The sequence below is a fragment of the Podarcis liolepis genome, assembly GCF_965112155.1.
Source record: "Podarcis liolepis genome assembly, chromosome: 1".
In the NCBI taxonomy this organism is placed as follows: Eukaryota; Metazoa; Chordata; class Lepidosauria; order Squamata; family Lacertidae; genus Podarcis; species Podarcis liolepis.
The window spans coordinates 132,342,394-132,356,740 of NC_139554.1; the positions used below are offsets into that span (position 1 = coordinate 132,342,394).

General features: G+C 43.8%; 1 protein-coding gene across 2 annotated transcripts in view; it reads right to left on the reverse strand.

Moving 5' to 3' along the window:
• KIAA2012 overlaps window positions 1-14,347 on the reverse strand; it is a 78,356-nt gene that overhangs the window by 60,142 nt on the left and 3,867 nt on the right. For both annotated transcript variants that reach the window (XM_083472414.1, XM_083472413.1), the window contains exons 3-5: window positions 7,701-7,860; window positions 4,256-4,414; window positions 477-673 (exon numbers count right to left, since the gene is read on the reverse strand). In XM_083472414.1, coding sequence (XP_083328540.1) covers window positions 477-673; window positions 4,256-4,414; window positions 7,701-7,860 — 516 coding nt within the window. The remainder of the gene's footprint in view (window positions 1-476; window positions 674-4,255; window positions 4,415-7,700; window positions 7,861-14,347) is intronic.

The window sequence follows — 14,347 nt, forward strand, 5'->3', positions numbered from 1 at the left end:
ACAGTGGAGTGGGGACGCGGGTGGCACTGTGGGTTAAACCACAGAGCCTAGGACTTGCTGATCAGAAGGTCGGCGGTTCGAATCCCCGCAATGAGATGAGCTCCCGTTGCTCAGTCCCAGCTCCTGCCCACCTAGCAGTTCGAAAGCACGTCAAAGTGCAAGTAGATAAATAGGTACCGCTCTGGCGGGAAGGTAAACGGCGTTTCCGTGCACTGCTCTGGTTCGCCAGAAGCGGCTTAGTCATGCTGGCCATGTGACCCGGAAGCTATACACCGGCTCCCTCGGCCAATAAGGCGAGATGAGCGCCGCAAGCTCAGAGTCGGCCACGACTGGACCTAATGGTCAGGGGTCCCTTTACCTAACAGTGGAGTGAGGCCCTAGCCATTGGTCATGCTGACTGGGGCTGATGGGGCCACAGGTTCCCCATATGAGCATCTCACACACCTAGCCGGAAACTTTGGTCTAGTTATTAATACCTCTGGAATCCTGCTATATGCAGTGTGCTGGCTCCAGGTGGACTCCTTTGCTGGCTGCCGTGGAAGGTGAAAACTCAGTTTTCTTACTGAAATCCTTAAAGGAATACGAGCTCTTATTCTGGCATGTTTTCCTTCTTCATAGCTTTCCCCCAGCCTGGCTTTTTCCTCATATTGTTTCTGAGATGAGGAAGCAAGTCCTGTCAGACAAGTGAGCGTGTGAGTATCATGGCACAATACAAAGCAGTTGTATTGCTGTTGTTTTGTTTTCATCTTAATTTATAATGCCCAGAAGGCTTCTAACCAGTTTACAAAACATAAAAGAACCTGCACAACGTTGTTAAAATACAGAAAAAGACACCATAATTAAAACGCGCAATGAAACAAATCCATCAAACATTAAAATGTCAATTGTTATGATTAAAAGGTGGAATAAGACAGTACTATTAAAACAGGGGGCGCGCGGGGGGCGCTGTGGGTTAAACCACAGAGCCTAGGACTTGCCGATCAGAAGGTCGGCGGTTCAAATCCCCGCGATGGGGTGAGCTCCCGTTGCTCGGTCCCAGCTCCTGCCAACCTAGCAGTTCGAAAGCACGTCAAAGTGCAAGTAGATAAATAGGTACCACTCTGGCGGGAAGGTAAACGGCGTTTCCGTGCACTGCTCCGGTTCGCCAGAAGCGGTTTAGTCATGCTGGCCACATGACCCGGAAGCTGTACGCCGGCTCCCTTGGCCAGTAAAGCGAGATGAGCGCCACAACCCCAGAGTCGGCCATGTCTGGACCTAATGGCCAGGGGTCCCTTTACCTTTACCTTTATTAAAACAGGAAAAAAACTTTGACCCTCCTGATGTTTCTGAACTACAACCCCCTCAGAACCTTCCAGCAAAGGAGGATGGGAGTTGAAGTTCAGCAACATTGGGAGCAATTAAACACAGCAATTAAAACAGCACTTAAAACAGGGGACTTGGGTCAGGAGATCAAGGGAATGTCTATGTATAGGCCCAGTATACCTGAAGGAGCGTCTCCACCCCCATCGTTCTGCCCGGACACTGAGGTCCAGCGCCGAGGGCCTTCTGGCGGTTCCCTCATTGCGAGAAGCGAAGCTACAGGGAACCAGGCAGAGGGCCTTTTCGGTGGTGGCGCCCGCCCTGTGGAATGCCCTCCCATCGGATGTCAAGGTGATGGACAACTACCTGACATTCAGAAGACATCTTAAGGCGGCCCTATTCAGGGAAGCTTTTAATGTATGATATTTTAGTGTTTTTTGGTTTCTGTGGAAGCCGCCCAGAGTGGCTGGGGAAACCCAGCCAGATGGGCGGGGTACAAGTAATAAATTATTATTATTATTATATTATTATGTAAAAAGTTGCATCTTCAAGAGCCAGCGGAATGCCAATGCAGATGGGGGCATCTCGTATTTCAGCAATGAATGAGGGCCGCTGCTTGAGAAGGACACAACAGGCATGCGCCCTGCACCGTTTTTGCGAGTCTCACAAAGTAGCGCTAGGCTTGCAGGGTGCGGTGAGCACACCCCTCAAAGCAGGCCGGTGTCAGCCACGCCGGCTGACTGGGCTCCCTACTGCACAGCCAGCCAGCCAGTGCAGTGCAGTGCTGTGCAGCGCAGCGCAGCGCAGCGCAGCGCAGCCCTGCTCAGCTCTAGTGGGCGGGGCTTGCTCCAGCAGCAAACCCCACCCCCAGGTCTGCTGCGCGCGCCCTGGTGCATGCACACCCCGGGCACCAGCAAGGAACGCTCTGCCATTGCTCAGGCATAACTATTGTTGGGTTCCATGGGGCTTACTCCTAGGTAGGTATGCCTTAGGCAGTTTTCAACAGTTATTGTTATGTACTGAGTTGAATGGGATCCAGAATGCAGCAGCCTGATTGGTCCTAGAACAACAGGATCCAGAATGCAGCAGTCTGATTGGTCCTAGAACAATAGGATCCAGAATGCAGCAGTCTGATTGGTCCTAGAACAATAGGATCCAGAATGCAGCAGTCTGATTGGTCCTGGAACAATAGGATTCAGAATGCAGCAGTCTGATTGATCCACAGGAGCCACCCAATCCAGCTCCAGGTAGAAGGGAATCCGCAACCTGATTGGCCTACAGGAGAATCCCGGAATTAGCCAATCACGTGGGGCCCATTGTGTAAATAATGTATATAAGGCAGATATTCTGGGGGAACTTCCATTCCTCCTCACCACTATGAGCTGAATAAAGAGCATGAAATCCACTCTCGACTTTGAGTATAGTTCAGTTATGTTTACATTTTTGTTTTGTTTTTTTGGGGGGGCTTGTACACTCTTTACCACTGAATCAGAACAAACATCTGCCAGGTGCTCCTCAGATTGACATTTGCTCCAATTTAGGACTAAAGAGTGGGAAAACGGTGGGGCAAACGGAAAACTGTTTGGACCTGTGTTTTACAGACACAGGACAAGTGGAAGTACAGTGGACTTATGTACCACTCTGGATACATAATCTTCGGGTTGCAAAAGCAGCAACCCCAGAAGTGTATTCTGGGTTTCGCCGCTTGTGCATGTGCAGAAGCACTCTATCGCGCCGCACGCATGCGCAGAAGCGGCACCTCTGGTTACTGATTTTTCACGATGCGCACGGACCCCGAAACAAATTAAATTCATAACCAGAGGGTCCACTGCATGGGTGAGCCCTAAGATTCCATCCAGATAATTTGCCCCAGGGCAGTAGAAATGTGCATTTGGTTTTAATTTTCCACTTTCTCCTCTGCATTAATAACATTCACACATACACACACTCAGCATGATGAGAGAGTGTTCCCGGAGAGAATTTTAAAAATGTGAAAACAGGACCTCATGATCCCTGAGGCAGAAAATCTTAATGGTTTCCCTCGGTTAGCAGCGGAATACTAGGTAAAATCTACTGGGAAGTTTTCCTGAGCCAGCCTTGCTGAAATGAAGAGGAGCGAGAGGTGCAAAAACTGTGGAACGGGAGAATCCGCGCAGCAGACCGTCTCCTGGTCTGCCCATCACCTGCAAACACCTGGCTGCCCTCCGCAACAACCGAATGCTGCCGCCTAAAATGGCCACAGAGACCATCTGTCTCTCTCAGAGCTACAAAATTCAGTGTGAGGGGGCCAGAAGAAGGCATGGGCAGCACAACCTCACAGACGTCCGCTCAGAAAAAAGCCACATTGGGTTCAACAGGGTTTGCTCCCAAGTCCAGTCTACGTAAGATCACAGCCATCTTTGTTTCATGATTTATGACAATGGTCACTCCTCCCTCTTTTCTTCTATGGTGGCACATAATATAAATATAAATATAAATATAAATATAAATATAAATATAAATATAAATATAAATATAAATATAAATATAAATATAAATATAAATATAAATATAAATATAAATATAAATATAAATATAAATATAAATATAAATATAAATATAAATTCACTGTGCAGACATTACAATCAAGCCATAAATATCTGCATCCCACATTAATTTAATTTTCTTTCTTTCCTCTACTGTAACTCAGGCATCCCCAAACTCAGCCCCCCAGATGTTTCGGGACTACAATTCCCATCATTCCTGACCACTGGTCCTGTTAGCTAGGATGATGGGAGTTGTAGTCCTGAAACATCTGGAGAACTGAATTTGGGGTGCCTGCTGTAATTGATATAAGGAGAGGGGAATAAGAAAATACTAGTTGTGAGATGATGATGATAGATAGATAGATGATAGATAGATAGATAGATAGATGATAGATAGATCGATATAGATATTCATTCATTTGCTACTGTACCTGGCTTAGCCTGTTGTTCTTTGAATTCAGCCTGTAAGTATTGGTACGGCGAACAGAAAATATGCAGAAGATTATATTTCGGCGGAACAGCTGACAGATCCTGATTCTTTCTGTGATCTGGTGTGTCTTCCTCTAGCAACAGGGGGTCCCTGATATAGCCTGCAAAATGTATATATAGCATTCATATATCACTTGGGAAAAGACGGGAACAAAGGTAGATTCCTTATTCTGAGGCAACTCATTGATCCATTTGCCACGGTCTTAGACAGGATAAAACATAAAATACTTACAGATGTAAAAGATAGAGGCGGGTTTGCCCTCCCAGACCTTAAATTGTATTACGAGTCTGCTTGTTTGGTATGGATCAGGGACTGGACGAGATTAGACAAGCAAGAGGCATTAGAACTAGAAGGACATGATAACAGATTTGGCTGGCATGCATACTTATGGTACGGGAAAGGGAAGATTCATAGAAGTTTTTACAATCATATAAAATCATTAATGAGAGTATGGGAGAGATACAAAGACTTATTGGAACAAAAGACCCCGTGGTGGCTCTCACCACATGAAGCATTGCTGCTCAAACCACTTGGAAAGAAAGGAAAATGGCTCACATATGCTGATTTATTAAAGGAACATGATGGAAAATGCAAATTAAGAGATTATGGTGAGCTCAAAGACCACTTTCAGAGTTGGTTGCATTATCAACAACTATATGAAACACATAAAGAAGACAGTAAGAAATGATTTAGTTATACTAGATCTAGGTTTCAAATGGAAGTGATTGAAGGGAAAGTGAAACTACTGAAGGCCGCATACAACATACTATTAGAATGGGAGACGAAAGATGAAGAGGTAAAATCAGTTATGATTAAATGGGCACAAGATGTAGGTCACAACATTATGATGGAAGATTGGGTTAAATTATGGAAAACTGACTTAAAATTTACAGATTGTTCCCTATTGAAGGAGAATTACATGAAGATGATGTACAGATGGTACACAACACCAGTGCAGTTAGGGAAAATGTACAAAACTAGTTCAAATATATGTTGGAAGTGTAAGGAAAAGGAGGGAACATTTTATCATATGTGGTGGGATTGTAATGTAATTTTAAAAAATTGGAAAATGATATACAACGAATTGAAGAAAATGTTCCATTTAACATTTGTTAAAAAACCTGAAGCATTTTTGTTAGGGATTGTGGGGGAAGATCTGCCAAAAAAGCCGAAAAACATCTTCATGTATGCGACAACGGCCGCAAGAGTTTTAATAGCACAAGGATGGAAGACTGAAGAAACCCCAACTAAAGAATCATGGCAAGAAAAATTGATGGACTATGCAGAACTGGCAAAACTGACATATAAGCTACGGGACAAGGATAGCTGTGACTTTAAGGATGAATGGGAACCCTTTACAAAGTATCTGAAGATGCAACAAAGCGAACTGGACTCCTTGGCTGGCTTTGAAGAAACATTCACAAACTTTTTATTGATAATAATCAGCTAAATAGTTTAAGGATCTATACAACTCTGTAACATGCAGAAAACAGCATTCTCAGAGAAACCAAAGACTGGAACTGAGGGAAGCCGGGGGGTGGGGGTGGGAGGGGAGGGGAGGGAGGACAAATGGGGGGGGGGAATAAGGATGATATGTTTTTGGATAATATGTTTTGTTTTGTTTTTTTAATAAAATATTTATTAAGGTTTTACACAAAACATAGGTTTACACAATAGAGTTTACAAAAATCATAAGTTTACAATATAAGAGAAATTTAAAACAAAACTTAACAACCTAGAAAAAAAGGAAAAAGAAAAAAAGAAAACACATAGAAAGGATATATAAAAAGGGGGGGGGAGATACTGGCTAAATAAAATAAAAAAGAAGAAAGAAGATTTAAAATAAAATCCATCTTTCAATAATCTTTACACTCGTTTCCTTATTTCTTTGACCTCCTCACACCTCCCCTTTGTATTCCCATTTAAAAATCCTTTCAGCAAATCCTTACCCTCTATCATTTGTCTTTCCTCAATATCTTAACCTATTATAACTATATATTTTCAACCATTGTCAATCCATATTTGCATATTCTTAATAATCTTTTTGCCAATACTACTTATTTTCCGTTGGATAATATGTTTTGTTTTAATTTTGAATAAAAAAACAACAACAAAAAGATTAGTCAGTTTGATTTGTATGCTGTCGGCGGATTCTTGTTGTCGTCTTGTTTTTATTTGTCTTCTTGAAGATCATTATTTAGTAGGAAAACATGTTTCCTACAATTGCTTCCCCCCCTGTTTCCTTCCTTACAGCGGCGGAGCAAGTCGATCAGGCACCTGGGGCGGCATGTGTGCCCTGTGCCCAGGGGCAGGGCCAGCTGCCCACAGGGCGGTGCCAGACGGGGCAAGCCGCTCCCCGGGGCCTTTGAGGACTCTGCCTGCCTCCTCCCACTCAGCCGCCCTACAACTGAGGTGGAGGTGGTAGGCGGACCGTTTGGGGCAGCATGGAGGTGGCGGGTGCCCAAGCCACCACGTCACTCCCAGGAGAGATGTGTGGCTTGGGCACGCTGCAGGCCCCACAGTGAGTGCCCTCCGCCATTTTGTCATCCTCCCCAGTGGTGACACCCGGGGCGACCTGCCCCCGCCTCCTCCCCTTCCTCTGCTCCTGCATCCTTATAAAAACTTCCCAACAACTTCTCAAGTAATTTTTCACGATTTTGTTTCCGTGTGGTCCCAAATGTTCTCTGCATTATTCATGGCTTGTTTCTTTTTCTTTTTTCTGAATAATTTTTGTTGAATGATTTTATGTTACAAAAAACAATACAGCCATACTACCACTAAATATAATTAAGAAATAAAAATTACGTACATCAATCTTTAGTTTGTTATTTGTTATTTACCGTCTTATTTCCTCCCAAACATTCCATACAACAACACACATATGTGCAGACACCCACACGCAAAATGATAATAATGAAAGTAAATATTTGTCCCCTTTTATCTTACAAAATCTTTTCTTCAACTTTGACTTCCTGTCAAGTCCCTTTGCATATATTTTATCTTACAATCGAATGTACACACAACAATAAACCTTTCTATATAAATTTTCCAATACATTCTGAAAACATAATAAATCCTTAATTGTTGTCCACCTCCTTTTAGTTCCTTTATCACTCGCATGCTAGCACAGAGTCAAAACTATTATTGTATTTTTGAACATACCTTCTATAACCATCCCATTTTCCCGCAAATTTTTGCTTTGAGTTTCCTCTGGGTTAGCTAGTCAATTGAGCCGTCTCCACCAATTCCTGCAATTTGATTTGCCAATCTGTTATTTTGGGAGCCTCATGATCTTTCCATCCCTTGGCCACAAGTATACGAGCCACTGCAGTTGCATACAAGAATGCCTCTCTTAGATTCTTGGCTTGTTTTCGAGTCATACTGACCTGCACACTGAAGCTTTCGTAAAATGTTCGGGTGCCAGGTCTGAGAGAGTTTGAGGAGGTACCTCTTGGGTGAATAACCTGGTCTCATCTGTCTGTCAGTCCGGATGTCTGGTTCAGTTAGGAAGTGAAGGTATGGCTGCCAAGTGACTCTGTTCTTATCCTTGCATAACCATAATATAGATAACAAGATGTTAAAAAGCTTAAAAATTGCAGCTGAGTAACATTGGCAATTGACTGCTGTTAATAAATTACCCCCCCCCCAATATCTTTGAAGGAATCTCTAGCTAGGAGAGCTGGAGAGGGAAGCAATGCAGTCAGATAAGCGAGACCCCCAAATTATTTAGAAAAATCCCCAGATTCTTTTGCACGATGACGGTAAAGAATCATGGCGTATTTAGAAAGCAATCTTACATTATTCAGTGCAAACGTAGTATATATATTTTCTGTCCACCCCCCACCCCCAGTTCTGAATGTTTTCAGTGTACTGAGACCTCCGGGTATAGGGCGGTGTGTGTATATATATATGAAATAAATGGGAAACAGCCACCTTTGCAGGGTGCCTATTGGCTGGCACACTAAAATCAGCAACACACTTGTCTGTCAAACATAGCTGTCAACTTACAGATTTGAAAATAAGGGGCCAGCAGCCTTGAAAATAAGGGATCAGCAGCCAAAATAAGGGATTTTCCCAGCACAGGTATGTTCAACTTCTGAGCCCCTCCGAGCTAAAGGCAGAAAGCCCAGCCAGCAGCCAAACGAAGCCTCAAGTGGTGGTTCCCACAGCACAGCAACCCGGCAAAGGGGATGCAGCAAGGAAAACCACCGTCACCTCTCTGCTGGGAAGCACTGAGCAAAGGCGAGTCCCCAGGCAACGCGGCCAATTTGATTAGCACAAGGCATACAAGCTCCACCCCCCAGTCATTCTTAGACTCCTTATTGGGTGAGCAACGCAGCCAAGAAACCCAGTTGGAGCCTTCCTCCTCCCTGGCTGGCAGGGAGGGAGGGAGAGGAGCTGCTTCCTTTGAAACCCGGGAAATTTAAGGGACATCATCAATAAGGGACAGCAGCGGGACACGGCGCTGGGATAAGGGAGTTTCCCGCCAAATAAGGGACGGTTGACAGCTATGTTCCCAAAGCCCATTAGAAGTTTTCCAAATATTATTAAAGTGCTTGCATTTTTTAAAAAATAGGACAATGAATGAATTGAACATACATGCATATGAACATTTATATGCTACTTTACGTTTTTTTAAAAAGTAGGTAAAGGTAAAAAAGGTAAAAGGACCTCTGGACGGTTAAGTCCAGTCAAAGGTGACTATGGGGTGCGGCGCTCATCTCACTTTTCAGGCCAAGGGAGCCGGCGTTTGTCCACAGACAGCTTTCTGGGTCATGTGGCCAGCAGGACTAAACCGCTTCTGGCACAATGGAACACCATGATGGAAGCAAAAGTGCACGGAAACGCCGTTTACTTTCCAGCCACAGTGGTACCTATTTATCTACTCGTGCTGGTATGCTTTCAAATTGCTAGGTTGGCAGAAGCTGGGACAGAAGCTGGGAAGCTAAGGTTTGAGAACCATTCCACTGTGATGAAGGACTTCTATGAATACTTTTAAAATGTTACATCTATGGGATGTTAGATTGTTTTTGTATGCCACTACAGTGGCAAGACTGCTAATAGCAAAAAACTGGAAATCCCAAGAAATACCAACAATAGAAGAATGGCAGATGAAGATGTTGGACTTTTTGGAGCTGGCTGACCTGACTGGAAGAATCCACAATCAGAAGGAAGAGGAGACTAAAGAAGATTGGAAGAAATTTAAAGAATATTTGGCTAAATATTGTAATATAAGATAATGGAAGTTACTTGGAAGTAACAAATAGGCGGAGGATTACAATAACAACGGGTTGTAAAACAATAGGGATTAGAATTAATAAAAGAGAAGAAGATAGTAATTGAATGGATTTAATTTTATTAGAATTAAGATTTTGGAGAACTGCCACAAGGAGATACAATGAAATCCAGATGGGGGCTTCGAGGAAGTAAGTTAACAATGAAAGTTAAATCAGTCACTGAAAGTAATAACTGTTTTTATGTTTTTTCTTTTTAGTATTGTGTTTTCCTTTTCTGTTTTTCTTATTATGTATGTTTTATATTGTGTATGTTTTATATTTGTATTGTTATTTGTTTTTCGTTATAAATTTGGAAAACCAGGATTTTTTTTTTGAAAATAAAATAAAATAAAATATGTTACATCTATCTTCGCTCCGACTCACTCATGAGTAAAGATGAGACAACAAATTTTTACAATGGACTTCTAAGACTTCTTATTTTCTGTTTGGAAGTTGATGACTAACATTTACAATTTTGGGCAGTAAACAAGTTTATATTAAATAAAACTGAATTTTAACTTAAACCAGATGCTGGATCAAAGAATTGCGTGAATCATTTTGCTTCATTTTTTTAATAAAAAAAAAAAAATTGACATTCCAGGCTGAGTTTCAAACTAAGATTGAAAACAGTAAGGCTGTAAAAGTGCATGTGGGTCACACAGACCCTATTTTTCCTTGTGCACAGGAGCGCTTTCGACTGAACTGCACATCAATGTTTCCCACCCACACTAGTGTGTTGTTCTCTCCCATCGATTACTGTATTTTTCGCTCTATAAGACGCACCAGACCATAAGGCGCACCTAGTTTTTGGAGGAGGAAAACAAGAAGAAAAAAAATTCTGAATCCCAGAAGCCAGAACAGTAAGAGGGATCTGGCTTCTAGGATACCATGTGGCTGTTCTGGCTTCTGGGATAGCCGCGTGAAGCCTCTTCAGGGCAGCAGGATGAAGGCTCTCCCTGCCCGGAAGAGGCTGCCGCGGCTAAGGCAGAAACCAGGAGAGGTGCTTTGCTGAAGGGGCGCTGCGCAGAGAGGGAGAACGGCGCAGTGCCCCTTCAGCGAAGCGGAAGGAGGAACTGAAGGGGCATTTGTGTGTATTGGCAGATGTGTGAGAGGTGTAAGAAAAGAATGGGATGAGGGATAGTTGATTAAAATAGGTGTTATGTACTGAAGTTTTCACCCTGGGCCAGCAGGGGGATACTGTAGATAGTTATGCAAATGAAGGATCGAAAGTGACGTTCAGTGATTGGATAGTTTGTATGCAAATGAAGGATCGAAAGTGACGTTCAGTGATTGGATAGTTTTAGAAAGTTGCAACAGTTGTGATTGTTCTGGAGCTCTATAAGCAGGCTGACTGAGCTCCTCAGCTCAGTTCTGTTCCAGCTTACAAATAAAGAGCTGCTTTGGAAGAATCGCTGTGTCGTCTGATATGTTCACCCACAACTTAACAATAGGGACATACTATTCAATAATACTAATACTAATAATAATTTCTATTTATACTGGGTCGTCCCAGCCACTCTGGGCAGCTTCCAACACATATAAAACATAACAAAACTATACAGGGCTGCCTTCAGATGTCTTCTAAAGGTTGTACAGTTACTTATATCCTTAGCTCGGGGGTCACATGGCATGATTTATGTTGTATAATAGGGGAACCAGGAGTAATTATGAGGCAGAAACTGGGTGTGAAGTGTTCACATTAATGGGGGTGAGCGCTGCATATTGTGTGTTAGTCATCAAGTGGTATATTTATGTACGAAATAAATTTTAAAATGAGAATGAACAAGGAAAATTCCTAAAGAAGAAGAAATGGCTGCCTTCTCTTGCTGCATAAACATCTGCTTGCAACGTGACACAGTTAAATATCTTAAAAGTTTGAAAATAATTGCATTAAAAAGCAACTGCTGGAGCAAACATTTATTTTATTGATTTATTTGCCACATTCTATGTCTCAAGGAGCTCAAAGCAGCGCATGTTGTTTGAGAGAACAGCCGCTGGTTTTAAACTTGCTCTATTTTTGTATTTCTGCTCCGTTTGATTAAAAACACTTCAGTCTTCTGAAATATGTCAGCCTTCTGAAGGTAAGGATATGGTGGAATACAAACGGGAGAGGAGGAGAAATAAATAGCTTTAAAACGCAGCTGGAAAGGTGAACGGTGTTATCTGAAAACAGCAATTCATATGCCTCATTAATGGCAAAGAACTTTTGTTTGTCCTCTTTACCGTTTTGTAGCTGTCCTCCCACTTTCCAGCCAAAGCAAAACTTGAAATTTAGGGGAATTGATAAAGCTTAAATTGGTCTTGGTTTCTAACTGAGTCGAATGCCATTGTGTTGCATTATATTAGCATGTGCTGGTGCCTTGTTATGAAAACTATTGAAGTGCTTTGAGTAATCGCCGGCATGCTGAGACTTGTCCGTTTTCTTTGGTACTGCAGCTAGTTACTCCATATATTCACCCTGTTCCCAGGTTCCAATTTACACACTTCCGCTCAAGGGGATTTGGGTAGACATTTCTAGTTTCACTAGATAGTCATACCTTGGATCCGGAACACCTTGGGAGTCGAACTTTTCGGCTCCCGAACGATCAAAAACCGGAAGTGAGTGTTCCGGTTTTTGAACGTTCTTTCGGAAGCTGAACCATAGCTGTCAACTTACAGATTTGAAAATAAGGGACCAGCAGCCTCAGAAATAAGGGATCAGCAGCCAAAATTAGGGATTTTCAGAGCACAGGGATGTTCAGCTTCTGAACCCCTCCGAGCCAAAGGCAGAAAGCCCAGCCAGCAGCCAAATGAAGCCTCAAGCGGTGGTTCCCACAGCGCAGCAACCCGGCAAAGGGGATGCAGCAAGGAAAACCACCGTCACCTCTCCGCTGGTAAGCGCTGAGCAAAGGCGAGTCCCCAGGCAACGCGGCCGATTCGATCGGCACAAGGCATGCAAGCTCCACCCCCCTGTTGTTCTTAGACTCCTTATTGGGTGAGCAACGCAGCCAAGCAAACCAGTTGGAGCCTCCCTCCTCCCTGGCCGGCAGGGAGGGAGGGAGAGGAGCTGCTTCCTTTGAAACCCGGGAAATTTAAGGGACATCATCAATAAGGGACAGCAGGGGACACAGCACTGGGATAAGGGACTTTCCCGCCAAATAAGGGACAGTTGGCAGCTATGAGCTGAATGTCCGATGGGGAAAGCCAATCAGAAGCCGCACTTTGGAAGTCAAACGGACTTCCGGAACGGATTCTGTTCAACTTCCGAGATACGCCTGTATATTGATTTCCCCCAGCAATGGTGATTAAAAGCAGAAGAAAAGAACATGAGGAAACAGACCAAAGACCCACCCAATGGCCAACCAGATGTCTATTGGGAACTCCACAAAGAGGAGGACTTGAGCACAACAATGTTCTCCTCACTTGTGCTCCCTGGGGCACAAGTCTGGGCAGCGTTTATGGAGGTCCTGGGCTGCCCAGATGACAAGACCCCGCTCCTGGCCTTACCAATGTGGTCCAAAGGAAAGCAGTGCAATATGTTTGGCACCAGCTTGGCTGCAGGAGTTGCCAGTAGGAGGCGTACAAGGCGCCACCCAAGAAATTCCACACTGGATTTGTGTAGGGTTTACGCCTTAGCTTTTCCTTCTCCCAAAGATATCCCACAAAGCAGTGGAGATTATACCAGAAACAGTTAAATGGGGGCAGGATGAATTGTGGTTTGAAGGAAGGGCGGACTTTCCAAAAAGACTTTTTAGGACTCTGCTACTCTCCCAATAAAAAAAACACGCCCATATGCCTGATCAGATGGAGCAATGGGTTAACTCAAGGTGGATTTAGATTTGATGAGGCCCTAAGCTACTGAAGGGACACGTGCAACGCTGTGGCTTAAACCACAGAGCCTTGGACTTGCCGATCAGAAGGTTGGTGGTTCGAATCCCCGCGACGGGGTGAGCTCCCATTGCTTGGTCCCTGCTCCTGCCAACCTAGCAGTTCAAAGGCACGTCAAAGTGCAAGTAAATAGGTACCACTCCAGCGGGAAGGTAAACGGTGTTTCCGTGCACTGCTCTGGTTCGCCAGAAGTGGCTTAGTCATGCTGGCCACTTGACCTGGAAGCTGTACGCCGGCTCCCATGGCCAGTAAAGCAAGATGAGTGCTGCAACCCCAGAGTCAGTCACGACTGGACCTAATGGTCAGGGGTCCCTTTACCTTTACTTTAAGCTACTGAAGGTAATGGGGCCCTTTCTATGTCCAGCTGTCCTTTGTCAACAACAAATTGTCGCTGTTTTTTGTGTTGAATATATGCTATATGGCAATTTATGAACCTAATAGGTAGCTAAAGCCATTTGCACGTAACAAATAGGAGCCTACACAACACAAAACACTGTTGCTGTATGTAGGTTTTATTTTATTTGGTTTTTTATCTTATATTTTGGAAATGTACATCCAGTTGTTTTTTCCTTTAAGTTTTTGTGGGGCCCCCAAGAGAGTGGGGCCTTAAGCTATAGCTTGTTTAGCTTATACGTAAATCCGGCACTGTGCTAACTCCACCTTCCTTTCCTGCCATCTCCGACAGTAGCGTGATTTGCAAAAGCCTGCGAACATCCCTGTTGGATTCTAATTGTTCGTGGCAGTCGGCACACGATTCCATGTGTTTGGTCACAGCAGTACTCTTTCTCTCCTTTAATCTTTGATGGATGTCGTGCTTGGATACACTGATATGGCTCGTACCACAGGCAGTGATTCCAGGGGTGTCTTTTGTCTTCGTTCTTCAGGCATGG